This window comes from Heptranchias perlo, chromosome 8 (genome assembly GCF_035084215.1).
Source record: "Heptranchias perlo isolate sHepPer1 chromosome 8, sHepPer1.hap1, whole genome shotgun sequence".
In the NCBI taxonomy this organism is placed as follows: domain Eukaryota; kingdom Metazoa; phylum Chordata; class Chondrichthyes; order Hexanchiformes; family Hexanchidae; genus Heptranchias; species Heptranchias perlo.
In genome coordinates this window covers 29,791,681-29,817,338 of record NC_090332.1, presented here as the reverse complement: position 1 = coordinate 29,817,338, position 25,658 = coordinate 29,791,681, and the positions used below count along the sequence as shown (strand labels likewise).

The 25,658-nt window shown below is 39.6% G+C and overlaps 2 protein-coding genes across 2 annotated transcripts in view; both read left to right on the top strand.

The window, feature by feature from the left end:
- The window catches only part of rrp15 (ribosomal RNA processing 15 homolog), a 35,715-nt gene extending 26,158 nt beyond the window's left edge, over positions 1 to 9,557 (top strand). Inside the window, exon 5 of the mRNA XM_067988884.1 lies at positions 9,273 to 9,557. Within this exon, the coding sequence (XP_067844985.1) occupies positions 9,273 to 9,425 (153 nt within the window). The 3' untranslated portion in view covers positions 9,426 to 9,557. The remainder of the gene's footprint in view (positions 1 to 9,272) is intronic.
- Positions 9,558 to 11,940: 2,383 nt separating this feature from the next.
- The window catches only part of tgfb2 (transforming growth factor, beta 2), a 62,265-nt gene continuing 48,547 nt past the window's right edge, over positions 11,941 to 25,658 (top strand). Inside the window, exon 1 of the mRNA XM_067988883.1 lies at positions 11,941 to 13,068. Coding sequence (XP_067844984.1) covers positions 12,723 to 13,068 — 346 coding nt within the window. The 5' untranslated portion in view covers positions 11,941 to 12,722. The remainder of the gene's footprint in view (positions 13,069 to 25,658) is intronic.

Here is a 25,658-nt window from a genome sequence, read left to right as displayed (position 1 = left end):
AAGAATAACATTCTAAAATAAGACTCTTGTGTCTTTAGTTGTTTGAACTGATGAAGCCCTGGACTACAATTGATTTGTGGCTCCTTATAGTCATTGTCAATTAATATTTAGCAGAAATGTTGAATAGTCATCTAGTTAGATATCCTGACATATTGGAAATCATATTGTTTTATTTGACATTTACAAAATGAATTTGCAGCTTGGGTTGGACAAGAATGTTTTTATCATTAATTCCTTTTGGGGGTGGACATTGGCATTTGACTGAAATGATGTCCTTTACTTTTTCTTTAAACTAGTACACATATATGATTTGTTTTCCAGTAAAATGTGGCAACTAAAATATTGGAAGAGGCAGGGGATACATGTCATGCTTGTGTATCTGTTTTTCTAGAGAAATACTCTGAATGGTTTGAGGTTTGACTGTTTATTTTGTGAACAGTTGTGATTGAAAGAGCTGTGGCTGGAGTCAAATATTTGCTTTCATGGCTTGAAACTGTAGTCTTTTCGCAGGTTCTGTATGCCCAGATGGAAGTGATTACCTCTGAGTGTAAGCCAGAATAGTTTTTTAAAAACTAACTTAAGGTGTCTTTTTCTTCGTAAATGACTTTGGACTTGACATTTTAAGTTGCACTTTGTTTTCCTCCTGCTTCTGTAAAGTCTCAAAGTAATACTTAAGTAGGGCACTGAATTGTGGTTCCATTTGCAACTAGAAACCACTTTTTTATCCTGAGTTTTAGTAAAGTGTTTTTTGAGGCACTGAGTGTAAATACTGAGAATTCATTAGATTGTGAAAGGCTTTTCCAAAAAAGATTGGGTGTTGTAATTAAATACTTCAAACTCATAAAGCTTAGCTTATGCGTACTAATACTGAAATATTTGGAAAGATTTGATGTGTTACCTAGCAACATGAGGGAACTGAGTTTTTTCTGAACTCATTTCTATGTAGTGTAGTCAGCTGTAGGGCAATACATAAGGATACTTTGAACAGTGGACAGTAAAAAGAGTAAGCAAACGAGCTGGATTACTTACATTTTTTGTGTGTATAGATGCAATCAGTGAACCAAGGAGATCCCTTTATGGATGCAATGTTGAAATTTAAATTGCACAATCTATTGAAACAGCACATGTAATTTCAAAGTTTGTTAAGAGATAAAGTTAATTTTGATGGTTTACGTTGACAGCATTTCAACACCATTAGAAACAAAGTTTACACAAGTCCTTCAAGCATATATCGCTGCTTTCATGCCATCCCCGTCATGGATGATAAAAATGTTTCAAGACAGCAGTTAAAAATAGTGTTCTGGACAATTTCACAACTTGTTGAGATGTGCCGCAGGAGTGCAGTGTAGACTGCGGGGAAGACTTTAGGTTTGGGTGTTGAACGGCGTTCTGTCGGTGCTGCACACCCCCAACGTGGCAGTCAGGAGATCCCAACCACTTTCAGGTTCATAACATTTTGTATTGGCAAGCTGTGGGCACCAAACAGGTGCCCCGCTGCAGCTCGCCGGTTTCCCACGGTGGAAAATGGCACAGCTAGGCTTGGCAAGGTGGGGTGAGCTGGAGTGCGAGACTGAGACAGAAAATCTTTGAGACACCAGGAAGAGCGCTCTTGTTCCTCTTGGCCCCGTGAATTTTTAAAAAAAGAACATGAAAGCTACCTTTGGAGAGGCCTCCAGTGATCCCTTTTAAAGATTGCTGGTTAGGACTCTCCACGCCTGGAGAAATGGGACTGACGTGCGCCATGCATGCTCCACCCATTTCTCTGTAAAAGTTGCAATTGGGGCTCTACAACAGAGAAAAGAGCCCAATTTGCTTAATCGAATAGTTTTTCGTCTGTTTTGGGCAGGAGTGCTGGCCGCCCATTAAAGGCCTGCCTAAAAGTTGATTCAGACAGGCAATAGGCACACACTGTCCGTATCGGACTTTCAACTGCCAGTCGCTCGTTTTTAGGTGAGAAACAAGTAGCTAGCAGTTGAAAGTCTCCCTGCATATCTTGGTTTTGATGTGGAGATGCCGGTGATGGACTGGGGTTGACAAACGTAAGGTATCTTACAACACCAGGTTATAGTCCAACTGTTTTATTTGAAAATCACAAGCTTTCGGAGGCTTTCTCCTTCTTCAGGTGAGTGTGGGATCACACACTCACCTGACGAAGGAGAAAGCCTCCAAAAGCTTGTGATTTTCAAATAAAACAGTTGGACTATAACCTGGTGTTGTAAGATTCCTTACATTTATCTTGGTTTTGGAAAGGAAGAGCTGTGAAGATGAACCCCAAAAAAGTTTGAAATATTAAATGCCGTACTGGTTGAAGGGATCATCTATGGCTTAATTCCTTCAGCTTCTAGTAAAGGCATGAAATTAAATAATCATCAAGGAATATTGTTTTTTGTAATTGAATGATGCATACATTTAATTTGGCAAAAAACTGTGAAGTTGATGTTCCTAATGTCAAATATTGAATCATGATTGAAATGACGTACAAGATCTATTGAACAGTGTCTTACAGAGTAGTATTCTCATAGAAAATGAAATCCAGCTGGCTTTGAGTAGTTTTTCAATTAATTTGTGGTTAGCCAACCACTAAACCAAAGACCTAGATTGCATAATTGTGCTTGTTTTGTTGGCTTTCTGTTGAATAGAATCTAAACAACTGAGTAGATATATGTGTGTGTGTGCGTGCATCCATCTGTCCATCCCAGATGATTGTGTCAGAAAACTGACCATTATGTGAATAAAGTGAGTCATTTTGTTAAATTAGTACGTTTAAAAGAAAAAACAAATTGTGAACAGTTGCCAAATTTGACTTTATTTTCTTTCCTCTCCATCTTTCTCCCTTTTCCAGGTCACTCTGGCCTCTGCCAATATCTGACTGGCTGTTAACATGCTTAACAATTGGTACAAAGAAATCATTTGTGGTGATCATGTGGATATAGTGCTTAAGTAGAACTTGCCAAAATCCATTTTCAATAACTCTGGCTTTTCCATTGGTTGTACTGATTAGTACAAATCAATTGTATTAATAAATTTGTGATAGAATCTCCCTTGTTTTCACTTCAATGCCATCTATATTATTTCTTAGTGGCAATGAACAGCATTGAACAAATAAATGCTGTTCACCAGCTCTTTAAGAAGCTGATTAATTAGCTGCTCAGCCTTCCTGTAATGTGCTGCTCAGAATATTAATGCTCTTAAAATTGGTACATGTAAAGAACTTGCATTTTATAGTTCCTTTTACAACCATGGGATGTCTCACAGAACTTTACAGCCAATTAATTTCTTTTGAAGTGTCAAATGTGGCAGCCGATTTGCATACAGCAAGGTCCCCCAAACTGCAATCAGGTGAATGACCAGTTAATTTGTTTCTGGTGGTATAGGTTGAGGGATAACTTTCCTGCTCTTCTTCAAATAGTGCCACAGGATCTTTTATGTTCACTGAAACAGGCAGGCCTTCGCTTTAACGCCTCATCTGAAAGACAGTACTCCCTCAGGACTGCACTGGAGTGTCAGCCTAAATTAGGTGTTCAAGTCCTGACGTGGAGCTTGAGTACTATCACTGAGCCAAGGCTGACAACACACAGCACCTATACTGATCAGTTGATTATGGCAATCTTGTGAGCTGCTGGCCGGATCGATTGCTATAAACTGGATTTTTATGTAATGACATTTTGTGTGTTTGAAGGTGGAAACAGCAATAATGCTTCACATCCGATAAATTTTTCAGGAAGTCAGTTCTTTTTGAGCAGAATGTCTACTTTGTACCTGATTTGATATTCTGTAAAAGATATAGGGCTGTTAAGTGAGCGAGAGCAAGAAAGAGTAATGTGCATCAGGCAGGTAACAGATCAAATTTCATAAAACTGGAGAAATAGTGAAGAGGAGGAATTGAGACTCTTACAAGAAACTGAAATAACCAACTGAATTGGCAAGATTAATGTAGCAGCCTGGGTTAAAGACTAAACATGTACAATTGGCATATAAACATAAGTACTTTTGAAATTACAAAATGTTCCATGACATTTAGGAGATATTTGTTATTTGGTGGTTCACCATTTTCAAATATATCAGAATTCTGGCTGGTTCATTTGTATTTTACTGATGGCCTTTTGTTGAACCTGTGAGGCTGATTCTTCCACTTACTTTGTGGTTATAAAAAGGCAAGGAGAATTCTTTGGAAAGGTCCACACCCTCAGTAGAATAGGCTGTTGGAAATCCTAGCATATCTGATACAAAAAGGATGTGTAAAGGGTAATAAACCCTATCCTATCCTTAACAAGCTTCTAATATTAATACTAACTTCTACAAAGAAAAGTAAGGATGGCAGTATTTGAAGAGCAGAAAGTTTTTGTATCCTGACCAATGTTCCATCCTCAACCAGCAGCACCACTGAAAACAGATTAACTGATCATTCATCTCAGTGTTATTTGTGAGATCTTGCTGTATGTAAAATGGCTGCTGCATTTGCCTGTATAATACAGCATTTCAAAAAGAATTCATTGTGCGTGAAGGATTTTGAGATGTTTGAGACTAGGTTCAAGGTACTACATAAAATCCAGGCTTTTTTTTAGTTGCATGAAAACAGTCTGGATCCAAAAATAGGAAAGATGGAGACTGCATTTTGCAAGGAATTGCTCTTGCTGTGAATTTGTTTGCATTTTAATATTCACCTTTAGCATTTATCCATGTCCGGGATATCCTATGTGGTAGAGTATAGAATAGATATGGTACTAAAAATGAGCCTCTAATCTCAAGTGACAGCATTTGCTCTTTAACACTACAGGTATGCTTTTTGTATCAACTTCGCAGAAAGGCATCAGTGTGATTCAGTTGGTAGTACTCTCTGTTGTGTCAGAAGGTTTTGGGTTCGAGCCTTGCTCCAGGATTCAAGCACATAATCTAGGCTGTCACTTCACTGTAGTATTGAGGAAGTGCTGTGCTGTTGGATGTGTCATTCAAGTCACACCTTATGCCCTGGCAGTTTTTAAAGAAGGGCAGGGAATTCTGGTATTTTGGCTAACAATCTTCCCTTAACCAACACCACCAAAAAACAGATTAACCTGGTTAGTTCTCATTTACTGTTTGTAAGCTCTTGCTGTGCATAGATTGGCTACTGTGTTTGCCTACATAAGTCAAAAAGTAATTTGTGTGAAGCACCTTTAGATATTTTTCAGGAATGTGTTGAGACACAATGTCTTTTAACATCCATGCTTTATTGTACAAAATGCTGTTCAAAATTAGTAGACTAAGTTGCTCAACCGTTGAGATTTTTAATATTTCTTTTGAATAGTCTGGTTTAGATGGTCGTGTTTAAGTTAGACTTTGAAAGATTGACCTAAAAATCGAATACAATTACAGGTTATTTGATTTGTAGTTATCAATGTCAAGGATAGTCTAACTTTACATTAGGCACATGGATAGGAAAGATGTTTGCAAGGAGAGTATTGAATGCTTATCCTTCAGCTAATAGACACTTAACTGGCTCCCAATCTGAGACTCTGGATCTCAATCTATGACTCTGGATGTGGAGCTTGGCACTTTTTTGTAATCAGCATAAGCATCAATCAATCCATAATTTGGTTGTGAAGTGGTTAAAATAAACTGATTTTTTTTTTAATGCAGAATAAAATTTGGAGGGTTATTGAGCTTCAGACAAGTTGTGGTTTATAGCTTTCTCTGGCTAGTAAGAAATAGACTTTGCCAGGTAGAAGAGATTCTTCCATCTTGCAGGCTTCACACATGGTTTTAATGTGAGTAGCAGTGGTAAGCCTCTCCGATCAGCAGCAAGAGAAAAGAAAAGTCTTGTAACTGGCTGCTGATCAGAGCAGCTCTAACTGTTGTGCTTTGCATTTGATCTGTTCATGAAGTTTTGGCATGGATCCTGATGGAAAGAAAAGAATGCAAAGTATAGACATATAGAGCCATGAATCAAACTAAACTATCGGGAAAAAAGATGCTGCAGAAGATCAGTAAAGAAAGGAAGTAAAATTAAGTTAGTATTTTTATCATTGAAAAATCTAATTAAAAATCTTGTAGGGCACAAAAGTCATGATAGGCTCAAAGAGCCACCAAAGTTAACCATGCTGATTGCTTCGCATTTAGTCAATGGGATATTTGAGGCAATCAAAAACCAAGTCCATTCGCTTGACAGATAGAATTTTCCAATTACCAATGGGCATGCTCTGCAGAACCACCCAATTAAGTTATTCAATTTTCTTTTCCTCAAACTAAGCAGTCTGGAACTGGAAACTGCTACAGATCAAACCACACTCATAGTTTCTGTTTTCAGTCAGATCAGTGTGTACAATTAACATTTGTAACTTCGTACACAATTCTGGTGAAAAGAAAACACTAGATGTACAATTAAAATTGATCATTTAATGTTGGAAATCCTTGACAGGAAGAAGTTTTCCTACATGGGTCTAAGTCTGAAATTTCACCTGGGCTCGGGGTGCTGGGAATTTTTGGCTTTGTGTATGTGTGTAATGCATCATGAGAATTACATTTTCTCTTGCTCCGGTGAAACCTCAATATCCAAAATGTACAGTGATAACCTGTTCCACCAGGCAGAAAAATTATAAATCACTGAGCAGGGTGAGGGGAGGTTGGGGAAGGGATGAAAAATAGATTTTCCCCTTTTACGCAGTTTAAACTATTAAATAAAAAACTGAGCTTATGGTATTTAGGATAAGGATTTTTTGGCACTGCAGAGGACTAATGTTTGCATCTGAGCATGAGCAAGAGGGGGTTATTGAGATGCTTAAATGCTGAACTACAAATCCATTGTGGAAAGATCTATCCACTGTGGGAAAGAAAGTGGTGAAACAATGTGTCTCGTAATCATGCAGATAACTCAGCAAAAGGAGGAAGATTTAAAGGGGAAGAGGAAAATACAAACTAGGGCAACTTGGTCCTATTTGTTCTAAATTCCTATTTGCAAGTTTGTCCTGTTTTAATTTTGTGGGCCTAGAGTTTTGGAAATGGCTGTTCTTAGCACAGTTGCCTCATTGGTGGGTACATCCTAAACCATCAACAAGTTATGCTATTAGCTAATTGAAATAAACGCAAGCACTTTGTATGTGACTCTATGGTGTACATCTGTGCACCCGCAAAGACAAAAAGGTGAACACCCCTGTCCCAGAGGGTAAAGATACTGCCTGGTGTAATACTAAACCATACGAACCAGAAGGTTTTATTTCTGGTCTGTGCTGAGCTGGCTCATGTCAGCTAGGGTAACAGTCGTAGTGCTAAAATTAGGATAGAATAGAAAACCCACCAGGGTTCTGTTCTTGCTCTTTATCACTATCTAGTGATCCCTGCTGGAAAGTGTATGTATGGAAACATGATCTGACTCGGTTGTGATGCTCTCTGTGACTGAATAGCCCAATGACACTCACTGTCCAGGCTCACATGAAGAATGGTCACTTGGGTAAGGTATTGGAGGATTGCTAGAGCCTATGTAAGTATACCCTAACAAAAGGTGATGCCTGTAGGAGAGGAGTTGGCTTGGATTTGTGAACTCCCTGATGTGTTTATTTCATTTTAGAATTTTGGTTGTGCCCATGTCTCCCACCAGAGCTCTGGCCAATCCTGGAGGACTGATGGTTGCAACTTTAAACTCCATTTGAAAACAAATAATGAAAGTATATTTTTTATTTATAACTGCTACACTTTTCTTGAATCTTTAATGGCAGTAATGATGATAGAAATGTATTTTTCCACATGGTATGCACAGTCACTGTAGATGATAAGACATTTTGCATGGTTATAAATATTACACTTTAACACAGTGATGACAACCGAAAGGTAGACATGTTGGCTGCAAAATAGCTATAATTCTTGCACAAACCCTTTGATGCTTAAATTGCATTAACCTGACACCTCCTGCTAGCTTAGCATTCCACTGCAGAATCCTAATGACCTAATCTAAACCATGCCTCCTATCACACTGAATACATACTCATAATACAAAGGTATTAATCCTGACTTCTGTATTGTGACTTCTCCATTCACCATCCTGAACAACGGGCAAACCAGTGGGATATGGTGGTGAATGCCACCCCCTGCACCCACCCAAGGTTTGGTATTATGGCTTTACAAGACTCAAAGCAGCATCTCAAAGGTATTAATTGGAAGATTCAAGGGCCGTCTGACCCGACTATTGATTCATATCAGTACCTGCAACTCCTGGTGGATGCCAACTTCAAGGTTCCTTCTGAACCATACTAAGAAAAAGTGACGGTTATTTTGTTACTGAAGAAAAACGTGAAAGACCAAAGCTCCAATGCCAATTAAGCTTGTACGTTATGTGAGAATGCTCAGTACTCCTAGCTTGCAGCCTTCCGGCAGTGTGATTCAGGGCCACATTTACAAAACGGGAGGGGGCAAGCTCTCAGAACAACCCCCCCCCCCCCCCCCCAAAAAAAAAAAATATCTTCAGTGTTCATGTCCTCCTTCAAAAACTTTGCTACTGCAAAACCAGCACTTTCGTGTATTTTAGCTGTTTAAGATTTTCGTGTTTTTTAAAGGAAGCTAACGAGGTTATCCGTTATTTTATGTTTCCTGCTTCTGTAAATTCTAACAGCGCATGAAATGGATTTTCCAGCAAACAAGCTAGTGAGCGTTTTGGCGTTGTATCGTAGGCGGTGGAATCGGGGTTTAATAATGTAATACTGCAAGGTGCCTCGGAGTGGCGCCCCAGCTCCACCATAATCCAGTCTGTGCCTCGGCATTCTGCTCCCGTATCCAGTTATAAAATTCTACATGGCCATGATGCACAGCCTTGTATAAATAGTAACTCTTGAGGAAAGGGAGTTGAGGGGGAGCTCACGGCTGATTTCAACTACTGAGCCGGATGCCTCTAGTTTTAAACACAAATATAGGAAATGTTGTACAAGATTGCTTCCGCTTTAACCAACTGACCGCAAGAAAGTGAATTAGTGCCACGATAACAACGTTTGACTCGTTCCAAATAAAGATCTATATTATAGTCATCAAACTTCCTAAAAGCCAGCTTTGTGCCATATGAGGTAATGTAGCACATAAAGGGAATTTGGTTCAGAGATCAAAAGAAATATTGTATCTCGTTTCAAAAGGTTTTATTAAATCCATATTTTGTAACGGATTTGTGTGCCAGGAAATATTCTAATGAGCCAGCACCGGGGGTTAAAATATTACATCAGATGGGTGTTTAGACTGCCAAAGCTGTTGGAAAAGTGAATCTCGTGTGTTCGTTTGTGCTTCTGATTATATTTAGTAATCAACTGGTTTATTTTCAGGTTGAAGTTAAATCCGAAGATAGTGCAGCATGGAACATATTACGTGATGACTTCATGATGGGAGCCACCATGAAAGACTGGGATAAAGAGAGCGATGGGGAAAAAAGGGCTGATGTTGCAGGCGAGGAAAGTGATGGTGATTCAGACCGATGAGCCTTGCGATCATTAGCACCTCTTCGCCTAAGAAATGTAAACTACAGTAATGCTCATTCTGTGAATGCATGAAATTGTGTACAATGTGGGGAATGAACTGCCTTTTTAATAAAGCAAACTATTTCTTTCCAAGGGCTTTTTAAAAATCCTGTTCCTAATCCACACCTTCCACTGTATTTTGTGTGCAGATCCCTTCAGAACTGAATGGTGGAAAACTGGAATTCAGGGAAAGATTCAATGCTCATTGAAATAGCAATAATATAGAATTAATAAAGACTAGTAATGGTCCAGATGTATGCTTGTACCCTTTAGGTCTGATCCTTGCTACAGATGGACCAATTATTCCTTCCCCCTTGGACAAAAAGAGGTGCACTTCACAGCATAAAGCAAACACCTGTGGTTCATTCACGTCGAAACATATTGAAGTTTTGAAGATAAACGGCAATATTTTTGCGCACAGCTAGATCCCACAAACAGTAATGAGATAAATGGCCAATTAATTTTGTTGGTTGGAGGAGAAATAACCAAGATACCTGTGAGAGCTTACTGCTTTTCAAATATTCTGCTATGGGATCTGTAGTATCTGCCTGAACAGGCTTTCCATCTCAGTCAATAACTGCCAATGCAGCACTCCCTCAGTACTGCATTGAAGTATTGGCCTAGAAGATTGTGCTGGTCCACTTTAAAAAAAACTATCAGTCGCTTTGTCCTACCTTACAAGAATCTTGTTATTGTAGCTGTAAAAGGGAGATGTGTAAAATGTTACAAAACATATTTATCACTTTTGCTTATAAACATTTCTCTGCATATAATATAGACATATGACAGAAAATGTAGATCTTGCAGTCAGTGTGAATTTAGTATTTGCTAGAGCCTCAAAATAGATAATGCCGACCCTCAGGAGGTGGCGAGTTGGGGAGTTGCTGGAGAAACTGGCATTTACTTTGTGTGACCTGTATGTTTTATTTTACTGCACGTTTTTGAAGGGAGAATTCCAATGGTGCTGCCGAGTCTGAATCACTTTATTTTCCCCTGCGATGTGGAAATATTTGCCCAACTGTCTGTTGGTTTAAAAACTAAACTACTTGTCCAACTGTCTACTCTAATTTTCTGAGTCACGTAGGTAGACGATTTCTCAAATGATCAGAATTGCCTGTCACGAAAGTATTCTGAGCCAGCGAGCACCATTCTGTGGAGTGGCGGCTCCTACCGCGAGAAGTGCGGCGCCCCCTGGGCCCTAGCGCCCCTATAATTTATGTTCGTTACTTCATAAAATCCTATTTTTCTGAGGCGAGTTTGAGCGGATTTTTAATAATATTTGAACAATTTTTTTATACAAAACGTAGGACAGCTGGAACGGAAATCACGGAGCAAGTGTCTTCTCTCTCTCCCTCCCCCCTTTAATATGAACATTAAAATATCTACAAGTAAGAATTCTCATAACTCCAAAGTATAATTGGAGTATGTAATAAGTCCCTGAATGGAAAAGTTACAGATCATGAGAGCAGCGCCAGGTCTTCTTGACAATGCGGCCAGAGACTTCATCTCATTATGACTCACTCGACTTGAAGCAAAAGTTCATCTTCACTGGGGTTCTGTGCAAATCCCTTTGATCCCGTGCCCGGTGCTTTGTAAACTTAAAAGGCTGCTCAGTTGTTTGTATTTTACTGAATAGTGGGACTTTTGTCTAGTGAAAAATCAATTAGAAATCGGACCAAACACTGGTTGGTTTCGTGCACACTGATGCCACGCGTGTTGTCTAGTTTCAGTCCAGTTCCATGTTTTAGGCGGCTTGTGATATCTTTGACAGATTTTTGTAATGTTAGGGTGCTAAGGTGGTTACAGAATCCATCATTCCCTTAAATTAAAAGTGTGTTAATGGACTGCTAGGGATCCTAAGCCCCGATTCATTGTCCGTTGACGTGGGGAGCAGGACTGTCGAAAGCGCATTTATTAAAGCTACAACAGAGCACACTTTTAAACAAACTGTCAGCAGCACCACCCTTAATGTTACAGTCACACTGAGCAGATGAGTTAACAAATCTTCAAGCCACCTCACAAAAAGCTGTAACATTAGCTTCTGATCTGTCGGTTGTTTATTTTCATCGGTACGTACTGCAAAGCGTGGGGTGGAATTGTGTTCACTGTATCCATTCCCCAGGAGAACACCCAGAAATAACGCTAGATATTTACTGTTCAGTGTTAAATTTTATCTTGTGCCACAGTTGAGATGCAAACTCTTTTTTTAAAAAAAAAGGTGGACGAGATACAAAACTCGTGAGGGTATACAACCATTGCTGCAACTACACTTTTCCGGAAACCCGGCGTTTTAAAATCCAATGCCGGAGCCTGAGTCAATAATCCGCGCTTCAAACATGAGCCGATTGTGAAACGGAGTGGGTGGAGTGGGGAGGGAAGTGGGTGACGTCTCAGAAGACGTGCGGGCGCTAGGACAGCGCGGACTCCTCGACCCTTGCCTGTCAAGTGGGCAGCCTGGTAACGAGTGCTGAGGAATCCTCGAGCGGTCGGACCCCCACGTCACTCGGTGGAGGCAACACGTGGTAAAGTGAGACATTATAAATCTCTCCCCTGTGCAGGCGTGATGTTATCTGCTGGCAACTCTCTCTCTCTAACACGCACACATACTCTCTCACTCACTTTCTCCCAGCCTGGGCTCTCAGACTAGGATGGAGGAGCGAAAATAACGGTTCGCGAATGACGTGAGGCTCCCTGCTTCAGATTTTTAAACTATATATATATATATAAAAAAACCTTTTTAAAAAAAAATCTGATCTTTTGCCAGCCTTATTTTTTAAAAAAAAAATTAACAGCATTTCCCAAATTTAGTTTTGCTTTTGTTAAGATTCTCCCATTTTTAAGAAAAACCTCATCGTGGACTCCAGGAGAGCTCAGTCTGGTGGAATAAAGGTGGCAGCTGGTATTTTGACATTTTATAACTGGAGAAAGCCAACGCTTTGAGAGAGAGAAAAAAAAGTTTGGAGAAGTTAGAGATTCCTCCGGACTGCGATGAAGTGAAGGTGTGTTTATCTTCGGCACAAGCAGCGTTACCGCCTGTACTGCAGCTGCAGCGAGAAGCCAGCTCTTGGCAAGTCATTGAACTCCACAGGACTTGAGAATCAAGGTTTTAAAAAAAGTGCCTTTCGTCTTTTTTTTTTGTAAATATCTAGTTTGTTGATACTTTTTCGCGTGAAGATCACGATCTGCAGTTGATTCCCACCCACACACCTCCTCTCCCCCCCCCCCCCCCCATCAACTTCCAACTACCCAACTTTGAAAATGCACTACTCCATTTTCACTGTTTTTCTCACGCTGGATTTCGCGATGATCGCCGCTTGCTTGTCGACCTGCAACACTCTCGATATGGAACAGTTCATGAAGAAGAGGATCGAGGCCATCCGAGGGCAAATCCTCAGCAAACTGAAACTCACAAACCCCCCGGAACATCACCCGGAGCCAGAAGAGGTCTCGTCGGAGGTGATCGCGATTTACAACAGCACCAGGGATTTGCTTCTGGAGAAAGCAAACGAGAGGGCTGCCACTTGTGAACGAGAGAGAAGCGAAGAGGAGTATTACGCAAAAGAAGTTTACAAGATTGATATGCATCCATATAACTACCCTGAAAGTAAGCCCTAATAGCAACTTAAAGAGATCGTATCCCTTTTTGTCAGCCTATGGAGGCTGTAATGTATTTATCAAACATTAAGAGCCCATAAATCTGCTTATTTCAAATACGCCCCAGTTTGGCTAAAGATATGGGATTGGCAATGCTTCGTATAAAGGAAGAGTCTAATAGTTTTAATATCCAACCTATGCCAGCAAAAAGGGATGCCATTCCTCTTTAAGAATTATGTAAATGTTTTTGCACGTATGACCAACACCTCAAAAAAGTCTGTTTGTTTTCGCGCGAAACTTTTTAAAATATAAGATGTAATATAGATATTATATAGAAGGCGTCGGGGGTATTCGCCTACTTGCACATTGCAGTTTGTGCAGAGCAAACTGACGTGATTGAAAAAAAAAAGACTTTTTTTTTGGTTTTGTTTATTTTTGTAGCGGTAAATTAGGTTGTGGGTGGTGAGCACGGTCATCTGAGCACCAAGCGGTGTTGGATAATACCCCGTGGAAATCGTATCTAAAATATTAATCACAGAATCTAGAACCTGCTGTCTTCAGTGGAAATGCTGAAATTCCAAGACAGGTGCTATGTAAACAAACACGACAGTCAGGCACAGGGATAAAGGTTCGGATCTCCAGCCACCGTTTAACTCATTGCGTGCTAAACCATCTTCTGTAGCTTTCAAAACGCGCGCTTAGATAATATCGCACAGAATAAATAAAGTTGACTTGTGCATGCATGTTTCTAACTCCGATTATTGTAGAATGTAGAAATAAATACATTAAAAAACCCAACTACTTTTTTTAGATTGATTAAAGGCTCATTTTTTTGGGCTCGGAAACGTTGTTGCAGTCCTTAAAGGGTTAACTATCCGATGTTTACATTGCGTGAAAATGGTAATTTATGTCAAGAGAGTAGAAAGTAAATCTATAAAATGTGATCTTCAGGATCAGCTTCACCGCTAAATAGTTATAGAATTTCTCAGAGAAGCAGTAACTGGAAAATAAACTGTAGAATCTTCCCTATATTCTTCGTTAGACCTTTTACTGACGTTATTGAAATTATTTGTGAAGTATTAAGCATCAGGCTTAAACAGTATAATATCGCATTTTAAAAATAGCCCGTCGAAGCGTAACGTATTAATACAGTTCAGAACTGCAAGTGAACAGTAACAGAGTTCCATTCCAACAAATTGAGTATCAGTCCAGTGCATTTGCTGCAAGTTGTATTCAGATCAGGCAACAGCTCTTAACAACAAAGTGTAATCCGCTATTTCTGTGCGGACCACGTGCACGTTAAGTCGCTTTGCACCAGGTTAATGGAGAGAAATTTCATGCCCCGCAATCCTCAGTGTACAGTTTCACATACAGTGCTATCCTTGGCCGTTACAAAAATACCGTCAACCTCCAGCTTGGGCTGCGTGCCAAAATTATTACACGCAAGAAATGGGTCAAAAGGGTAGTTGTGAGATATAAATTACGATACCTTAGTAATTTATATATTAAAAAGTTTTCTTAATTGTAGTTATTGACCTGAATCCTGAATTAGGAGAATGGCATTGAAACTTACATTTCCTATACAGAAGTTCTAGTTTATTGGAGGTCAAATCTCAAAGCTACAGCCTCCTTGTATTAAAAAGCTTTAGTAACTAAACAAAAACGACCGTAGTTTGACTGGATGAAGTATCTGTGCTTTATTTGCCTTGGAAAATAGAAACATAGTCTCAATGTTTGCTGGGTACAAATATGAGTAGAGCCTAGAAAGAGTAAGGGTGAGTGGAATAGGTTGCTGTTTATCAAGAAGTCCAAGCCAAGGAATTACATATATCTACAGTAATACTCTTGTAATCGTTCGTAATGCAAATTAATACATTTCAATCCATCGCAAATACATTTGCTTTGAACGAGTTGCTCTAAAGCATTCGAGTACAATTTCCAAAGTTAGATCCGTGGGCATGTCCCTGCTCTTATGAATATTTTCAAACCCAGTATATGGGACGGGGAGATCGGATTGTTAAGAATGAAAATGTGTCCGTATTTTATGAAATGTGTACGCAGGGATTATGTTAGATAACTGAAAATAAAACAATCCAAGAGAGGAGGGGCCCGGAATGAAGTCCCTTTGTTGTAATTCTGCATGAACACCTGGTACAATGGGTGCTATGGTAAAATTGCATGCTCTATGTTCCTGGTAACTCCAGAGTCCATATTAATTGCTTTTGCCTCTAAGATCTGTGATGAACCCGTGATCCGGACTTTGTTCCTGGGCATAAACTATAGGTTGCAGTCTCCAAACCGCAGCCTCTATACTTCAGTGCTCTATGTGCCTGGTTATAAACTCCATGCTCCAGCTTTATGCTTCTGGCACTAGACTCCAGGCTCCAAACCCAAGCCCCTGTGTTCTATGCCCTGTACGTCTGGCTCTGAATCCAGGCTCCATCACGATCTTGTTGTTTTCTGAGGTGAGTTCTATGTATTTCAATGAACAACTTTCAACCAATCGGATGCCAGAAAGTAAGCAACGATGATGTGCTGTCGCTGCAGTTCGCGAACAGCCAGAGGACATTTCTTAAGAAACAGAATTAAAAGTGAGCCAGTACTTTTCATTGCAATTTCAAGAGGCTTACACACAGCTCACGAAATGATACTGTGGAGGTTTAAATGTTTTGAGTCATCAAGCGTTAGTCCAGTGTCGGACAATGAGACCATCTCTCCCACAAGCCGGTACTATAAAAAGCTCATAAGAAATACACTGGCTTCCCAACATTAAGCTCTGTGCTTACTTCCTCCGAGCTGAAAGGCCAAACTAACTTGGGACGAGCGGAGTTTGACCTTCGTGAGCCACAGGTTTTATAGGTTTTGTTTTGTTTTAAAGTGTTTTCTTCTCCCCATCACTGGTCACGATCTTAAACTGTATTTGGCAACAGTTTCTTCACACTGGCTGTTTTGCCTGTATTCGTTGTAATTCATGAAGCGGTAAAGGGGACCGGAAGAGATGCATTTCTGAAAATACATTTCAACACATTTTCTTTTAAAAGACAACAACATGCTTCAAGACCACATTTCAACGATTCCCAATAAAGCGGTGCGTTACTTGTTGGAGCCTCTTAAGGGTCCGCATCCTATTTGCATCCACTTTAAGGCAGCCGGCACTGCCAAGAGTCAGTTTGGGATTGCCCGGGAAACAGAGTTTTATTTTTAAACACTGGATTAGTTTCAGAAACGGTCATTTCATCACTTCCTGGGGAAGTATACCATCAACTGCTTTGTTTTCTTGAAATACTGGAATTTCCTGGATCTAATTTACGCAGAAGTTACACCGCAATTTACACTGGTTTCTGCGCCAATTTGGGAATTTAGACCCAAATTGCGGAGCTCATTTGCCTACGCCAGAACATAACAGCCAGCATAAAACAAGGGCAGATGCAGCGCCACCAATAGGGGAAATATATCGTGCTGCTATCTTCTGCCATGGCACCTCATTCTCAGAGCCTTTGACTTCCACTGCTCTTCTATCTCTTCTATTATAACGCGGAACGTGTGTATGTCCAGCTGCTTAGCCCTTTTGAATGCGTGGGGTGTCAAAACATTTCATGTGCATTGAGACTGACTGCATTTTGGTTAAGTATAGTGCAGCTCTCAGTAAGAATATTTTTTTCAAATTGCAAAGAAAATCTCTATCAAACCCCAGAAATCTCAGTTACACTAATATCAGGTGACTTTGCTGTACCTAAATATTTGGGCGTCAAACTACGCCAGAGCATTATTCGCATAAATCCAGGAAACTCACGTGAGCTGGTCTTTTTGTATGGGGGCGTAGCTATGTAAATAAGCAGTAGAGGGTTTCAGCGGATCCATCACGAAAGTGGTGCAAACAATCGAGGAAATTTGCGCATAGTGATGTATCAGCATTAAATCAGTTATGCACGAATTTCCTTGGAAAAAAACTGGCACAACTCCACTCTTATGCCATAGTTTCACTGAATTTCCAAGCTAACGTTCCATCCTGTGAACCTTCTTCCGACTAATTTTCATCACACTTTTTTCTCATTATTATTTAGCTCAGGAGGGATTTTTAACGTTTTAGGTTAACAGTTGTGCCCCGCAGCTCCCGGCTATCGATGTATTTTACACAGAATAGAGAATATTTACGATTCTATAGGTGCTGTATAAAACCTGATCATTTGTCATATTGTAGTACTCACCAAACAAATGACAAGCCAAACCATTGCTCAAACTTTTTTATAAAATGATTATATATTGTTCTTCTTATTTAAGAAATCATTTCTCTAACTGTAGGGTAAATTCCTAAAATATCACTGGATTGAGGTTTTCACAGAAGGAATTGTGAAATATCTTAAAATTCCCAGAATCTCATGTAATAAAAACAGAATATAATTCCTACAGCCATTGTAAACTAGTCGCCCTAATTATAAATGGTCAGAATGCTGGATTGCAAGTTCAAAAATATAGTTAAAAAGTCCTAGAATCCATGTAATTAAAACAGAATTTGACTAATCTAGTCACTGTAAATAAATGGTCCAGTCTATAAGTAAAATACAATTGGAAAAATAAATGAAAGAAGAGCTGGAATTACAATTGAATGCAAACCCTCAAGGCAGCTGCACAATGATGCAGATCTCAATGCTGCATGGCCTACTTTTCTACCTTAAAAGAGCAGTATCACACAGTTGACAGGACTAATGAAAACATTTGCTGCCTTGTGGAAGCAGGTTTGGATTCAGCCTATAAATGCTGTGTTATTGAATGATTTGATTACTTTGCTGTGGTGGCTTTAGGCAGGAAACATGATTACAGATGATGTTTCTGAAAGCTGCTGTCGAAATATGTAACCACTATCCTCGGCTTTATATATTTTACAAATCATCAGAAACAGATGCAAATCCAAAATGTGAATCAAGTGACATAGGAAGTACAATTGAAATAAACTTAGTGCAAGGAAACAAAACCAAACACTTCAAATAAAGTAATTATTTTGGTTCCCAAGCAATCCCAAGAATAATCAATTGGTGCCATTCTAACATATTTAAATAATTGTCTGGAAGATTTCAGCAAATGATCCTCAGATGAAATCTTTATATGACTGGAAAGTTGGAACTGGCCTAACAATCTTTTTATTAGGAATGTAAATATATTCAGAAGATGCACGATTGTGTCTGGGTTTAAAAAGTGTTCAGGTGGTCTGTTGTAACACCTGGGAACTTTATAAACTTTGCACTGAGTCTTTCAAATGTTATGAGAAAGTGAACATTTAAGCCAACTCTGTTAACATTAAAAAAAAAGCCAGGGAGTGGAGCTCCATGCATGTGTGTAAACGTTCATGCACAGAGCTCTTTCCTGTTGGGCAGAGTATGACTTCCAGCCACGCGTAGTCCAATGTATAAATCGGGTATTGCTGGCTGCATTTCACATCTACAGTTACTGCCCTCAGTTAGCAGTGCAGTTTAGCTGAAGGTTTAATGAAAAGCAGTAGCTGCTGAAAGCTAATTTATATATATGTTTGTATATACAGCCCTGCAAAGGTCATTTCAAAGTGCACCTATTAAGTTATTTGGGAAGTTAATTTGGGAAGGCTAGTGGTTGCAAATGAAAAGCTCTCTACTCAGGGAGATTATTAATCATCCACTAATTTATCAAATGGAGATACTGATGTGCCATTGCAGTCTATGTAACGTCTTCCTGATATTTCCAAGTTCTTGTCAGTAAGGAAGTGGTCTTGTCCTGCCTGGGATCAGCTAGCTCCAGCCAGGTCCTAATATCTATCTAAGAGTGTCCTTAATATATTACATCATTGACAACATCTGTCGGCTTTAGGGGTATTGGTAGACCTATCTAGGAAATCTTTACATTGTGTGCAGCCAAAGATTTAGTGGGAAAATATTTGCAAAATATAAAAGTCCAGTGCACTGAAAAAGGTTGAGGAGATTGGTAAGTCAAATGCTGATAGATGTGTGGTCACTTGACCTACCCTAGCACTGCAAGTGTCTCTAATGCTGTTTTTATACTGCACTCAGGTGCTGCTTTAGATTCCTTTGGGGTACTGAAACAATACCAAAAGTGTGGTACAAAATAGGCAAATACACATTGATGTGCTGGTTGTAAATGACTGGAAGAGGTGGTCTTGCATCAGTAATGGTAAACACCAGCTTCAGTATAAAACATTCAGCCTAAATTCCCACCCAAAAGATTTTTCTATTTCTGAAACAAACTCTGGTAGTCTGCTGTACAGTGCATCCATTCACATTTAATGATTGATAACGGCCAAATGTCTCATTTCTTTTCAATCATTAAAAATGTTACAAGCAGTCAGAAGCAGTGAGCAGTGCTGCCTGCATGTATTTTGTGGAATTTGGACTACCTCAACTTCATGGCAGTGCAAGTGGGTGCATCACTCTATTGCAGTGTTATCCCCTCCCCCATTCACAGGCTCCCATCTGACCCAAATCCTACCATCATGTGTCCCTCAAAATAAATACCCCCAACTCGCTCACTGCTGTCCTTTCCCATTTCTGATTGCTTCTTGTCTAGTACACAGGTCTTCCTGCTTCCAACGATTTGCTCACAACTGTCTTGCTTCCATCTTCATTGTTCTCGTTCTCACCAGGTCCTGGACAGTCTCTTAAGCCCACTGTTCAGAGTGCCACATCTGCCTCTCTGCAGACTTTAGTCCCCAGAGTCTTTTGGACTGATCGCTAGATGTACTTTATTACTTCTCTGTCTTTGGTAAGTGTATTTTAGCAAAGGCTTGTCAAGAGTGCAAAGAAAAATGAATGTGCTCACTGAATGTAGTTACTGATTGATGGGTTCAGTATGGTAGAGTAGATATGCAATTTTCTGCAGAGTGAGTAATGATTTTAACTGTCAAGAACAAAAGGTGCAGAACAGCAGTCAGACATCTTTCCTTCAGATAGGGAGGGAACATCGAGGGTGGGTCATTTCATGCTGATCTTGCACACTTGCTAGCAACAGGTATAGAGCGGTATTACTAAAGGCTGGGAGCAGGTCACTTGTCCACCATCTGGTTAGTATGTAGCATGAGGAGGCTGAAAAAAGGGAAGGTGAGGCAAAGCAAACTAAACTAGATAAAAGTTTATGATTTTTATGATTTTTAATGCTTATTTTAGGCAGTTTCTCTGTGGTTTCAATTTTTCTTTCATTATGAAAGATTAAATTTGGAGTAAAATTCTGTGCAAAACCAATAATGTAGAGCATTTCCAAATAGACAGTTTCAGTGTAATCTGACAGATAGAATAAATGTTTTGTCTGTATTACTGTTGAGGTAAGTAAAATAACATTTTTATTTTCCAGAAAGCATTATTTAGTTAACACACAAAATGTAGGTATAATATATAGCAGGCAAATATATAGCCGAGCTTTTTTTTAACCTTTTCCCCTTAATTTTAGTGATTACTCGGTGTTCTTGAAATAAATGCTGACTTCAACATTTTCCTTTCAGGAGAAGGAATGGCATCAGGTTTTAATGATTTAAACCTAAAAGCAGCAACCCTACTTACAGTGTGCCTAGGCACTTTGAAGCAGATTTAACTTTAAATGAGCAAAAACAGACAGTGTTACATATTATAATCTAAGCAATAATTAGCACGGTAAGAATGTGGCCCAGAGATTCCGTTAGATTGCGCTGGCTTTTTCAGTGCAATCGACTGAATCAGTGCAAAATATTGAGGAATTTCGATTTACACTCGGCATAATTTATACCTAGCATAAGTCGAGTTTCCGCAATGTTTTGTGCTGGCTAAAAAAAATTGCGCTAAGGCCAGCCCCACCCACAAAACTGGCCACAGCTCCCGCTCGAAACAACAAGAATGGTGAGTATCCACCGATTGTGCCAGCCTGCGGATGTTCAAGGAGGGTTTTAAAATTACTCTAGCTTTCTTAGGCGCCAATGCACTAGTAGGCTCGGTTTAAACATTTTAAATATTAAAAAAAATATTAATTTACTAAGAAACTGCCTAGTGTACACCAATGAAAGTAGAAAATGCTACAGTAAAGTTTTTTGAGTCATTTTCAGTGATTTTAAATCAGATTACTCACAGTTGGAGGACCAGACACTCTTATTATAAATGCTTATTTTTTGTGATAAACCCATTTTTAGCTGTATTAATTAAACTGCACCAGGCTACCACTCTTAAATACGTCTCTTAAATTCATCAATGAATATTTTTTATTGCCAAAAAGAATAAATAAACGATTACGCTATGCTAGATTTTACGTTTGTGATTATGTTGATAGATTTTAGCAGAAACTCAACGTAAAATGCATCAGCGCAATTTGCGCCCAAATGCCGAATGCGGTAAAAGAGGAAACTCCAGGCCTGTGTGTTTAATGCTTAATTTCATAAACTTGTGATAATACGTATTCCCCTTTTTTTTAGTATGAATTTTGTGCTCATCAAGGTGATGAATGTCAGTATTAATGAATGGAACACTTTCCATGTCTGTTACTCTGTGTCAGCACCAAGCTTTCTGAAGTCAGGTACAGCACGATTAAATGAAGAGCATAGCTCTTTCTACTCTGCCCAACAAATCACTTCAGGTCCACCCTGAGCAATCTGAATTGAACCAGAGTGACAGTTTTTCATTACCTACACCAGCCATCCTGTGGCATTTTTACATAGGATTGACATTATGGTGCTAATTGGTATTGGGCAGTTTTGTGCTGAAGATCCTTGTGCTAGGAACTGAATTGAGACTATCCAAACTCATTTCATTTAGAGCCTTTACAGTCAGGCCATGTCCTAGAGGTTAAAGGCAATATTTAACCCACTGCAGCACCTAGTCTCCTTACATTTTTCTGTAGTAATAGGCAAAATTGTGCATGATTGTACTCTTCATTGTGGTCCATATTTTCCTGCTGCAACATTTTTGACAATTCATCAATATACATGCGATAATGGTACAAAATGGTTTCCATAGACCATGAAATTCCCAAGAGCTGTTCTTGCTCTGCTGAAGTTACTTTTCTGGAAGTGCGGCAGAAACCCCATTATGCCACAATCCTGGCAAAGTAGCGCCGGCGGAGTGGGAGCAGCTCCGAGGAATTTCCTGGCCATAGCTTCCGCCATGTAATTAGAAATGTGCTGCAAGCCTCAGGGAAGTGAATTCCTGTGGAGTGAGTTTTCTTGGAAAGCAGCTGAAACCTTTGCGGTTAGCAGATGATTTACCTGTGTGCAGTTTTGGGAAACTGCTTCTATTCACCGTTTGTAAAACTGTATTGGGACACAAAGCAAGCTTTGTGATTGGTACCAGAGGTGAAGAATCGGTAGCTCATTCAAAGCTAAAACTTGTATCAAAAACACTTCGGGGTAAATCTTCATTTTTATCACCGGGCAGAAAAAGGGCGGTAGCGGATTGGTGGCCCATTTTACACCCCGCCCGAAACAAAAATTGAGCAGTGTGTAAAACTGGCAACCGATCTGCTCCCTTCCATTTTACACTCGTCTGTAAAGTGAAAATTCACCCCTTTGAAACAAAAGCCACACAGATGCCCCAGGAGTTGTTTCTAGACTTTACTAAGAGGATCATCCCTGCAGCCAAGGACAGTCCAATTGTTTCAGGCTGCACCACGAAGAATTTGCTTTTATGATCCTAGCAAAATGTTTACTTTCCCGAACAGCAGGAAGCACTGCAAATTAATTCCACTCTTTATGATGGTCTATAAAAGAATATTTAAAGCTTGCTTGATTTTATGAGAAAAGCGTATGAAAACTGATATTGTCAAGTGAAGTTTTCCAAAATAAATGCCATGCAACATAACATTCTACATTCCCCCTCCAGTCTTATTTATGGTATCTGAAATATTTTCCAGTCAGTCAAAATGACAACAGGAAACAGTTGTCTTCATTTGAGTGCCTGTAAAATTACTTTCCATTGTTCAAACTAAATGTTGATTGAAACAATCCAGAAATTCTTAAAAAGATAAATAGTAACAATAAAACAAAGTTCTGTAGCTCTGACTGTTGATAAGTTTGATTTACAGAGTCTGTGGTAACAAATAAGGATGTATAGCTGTGACTGTGGATATTTTTGAAGAGCTGCCTCAGTAGTACAAGAAGGATATAGGCACTTTAGATATTTTTAACTCTGTCTGCATTAGTGTCCTACTTTTCTCTCTTCACTTACCCTGCACCCCCTCCGATGCTCGATGCTGGGATGGATGCATGAGTGATTTGGCATGATTTGACCTTTAATTTTCCTTTCAGTTGGGGGCAGGGTTAAGTGCCTGGGATTTACTCTCTGCCCTACTCCTGCGAGCATGGCTACCACTTAACATGTGGGGGTCATGGAATACAGCATGGTACAGTACCAGTGTGCTGGACCATGTGATACAACACATTGGAGCGACAATAACATGGAATTTACAGCACAGAAACAGGCCATTCGGCCCTCTGTCGGTGTTTATGCTCTACACGAGCCTCCTCCCACCCTACATTAGCTAACGCTATCAGCATATCCTTCTATTCCTTTCTTCCTCATGTAATTATCTTGATTCCCCTTAAATGCATCACACCGCAATACTCCACACCACCAACTTCTTTAGCCCTTTAAGGGCTAAAGCACCATTTTCTGCTTAACATCTAAAATAAACATGAAATTACAACTTTCTGTTTTCCCTGACTGGATAAACAAAAATAAAATTCACAAGTCCAGACTAGGGATTAAAATTAACAGTAGGCAGGAAGGCCCAAAATATTAGTCTGGCTGCTACATTTCTACAATTAGAAACCCTTGTTGGCTGTCTGATTTTACCTTAAAAAAAAGTCATTACAAGGTAGTGAATGTTTGATCCAGTGCTGTGCTGATCATGTGGGAATGAGCCTGATGTTTGTGGTCAATCAAAACATAGGAGCATAAGAATTGCTAGATGAAAAAAGACCAAGATCCAACTAGTTCGCTTCCTACCAATCTGGTAGTCGCATGATATAACAGTAATGGAGTTGTTGACTAATCATGTCAATCAATCTCTATCAATTAGTCTACAATCGACCCAGGTATGAGGCAAGGAAAATCCCCAGTGGTGGAAAGCTTTGGAATCAATAGATCTACTCATCTGTTCCTCCCAAGCATGCTACACTTACCATATGTCATGTCTTAATTTCCTCATATACTGTATTCCAAAATATTATATTCTGATAGAAATTAAAGAATCTTACAGCACAGAGGTCGGCCATTCGACCCATCGTGTTTGTGCCAGCTCTTTGAAAGAGCTATCCAACTAATCCCACTGCCCGGCTTGTTCCCCATAGCTCTGCAATTTTCCCCCTTCAATCTATCTAATGTGCGTTTGAATAAAAACATAAATCTCTACTCAGTTATAAAAGATGTACCGAAATTTTAACAGTTCCCTTCTATGTATTGTAACTGGTTTAGATACACAGCAATATATCCTAAGAACAAGGGAATGAATAGAGTTGTATCTGGTGATATTCCTTATGTTCTAACTGTTTTGTGTGTTTGTTTGGTTGGTCACCATGTATGATGAATCAGTGGCTCATCTAACTAGAAGTTGTTGTTATTTTCGTATCTTCACACTCTTCCCTTGGAGAACAGTGTGAAGCAGTGGAAGGATTCGCAGGCTGATTAACAGTCATAACAGGCCATAATGTAAATGCTCTTTCAATGGCTGTAACCATCTTTATACCAGCTGATAGGGTGGTTAGCCCTATAGGGCGAGATGGGTTTATGGGCTCCCACAACCCATATGATGAGGGGGGTAGGGGGGCATCCACATCCACTGGACATGTGTATCCCTGGTGGATGCCAACCTAGAACTCAGAGCCAGAGCTTCGGTCTCCACTCTCCAGGACTCACTGGAGAGAAGTTCAAACCCTGCACCTTCTAACACAGAGACAGGAATGTTACCACTAAGCCAAAGGCTCTCTCCCATCTAACTGGAAGTGAAATTGTTACATGTCTACTCCTAATCTGCCCTTGACTCTAATTACTATCTGCTAAATTTCCAATAAAAGAATATCATTTTAAGCAACAACAAAAAAAATTCCCAGGGACTGTTGAAGTTCTGTCCAGAAAGGGTTAAGTGTGTGTTCCTCTGTAGTGGAAACAAAAATGAGTTTAAAGTGCAATTTTGTGCAAACAAGCCAAAACATCTGTCAGCCAAAGGTGTTGTCATGGTGACCTCTATATTCAAAAAAATATTTCGTGTATGTTGGATAAACTTGCTGTTTTGGCCACTTAAAGCTATTTTTATTGGCCAGTTTTTTTTAGGTCACCTGGACTCTGTAGATTATGGAAAATAATCCAGAAAGTAGGTGATGCCAAGATTTGTGTGCAAACATTTGAAAGCCCACATTTGAAGCATCGTTGCTGATGATGGTCCCATTGTCTAGCTACCAGATATTGAGAAGAAAAGAGCATATACAACAAGGAGCAGGGAACTTTATTCCATCAGTATAAAGGATGACTAATGACAAAGTCTTATATTCCCTATATGGACTAAAACTAGAACATAGGAACATAGGAAGAAGAGTAGCCCATTCAGCCCCTCGAGCCTGTTCTGCCATTCAATTAGACCATGGCTGATCTGCATCTTAACTCCATT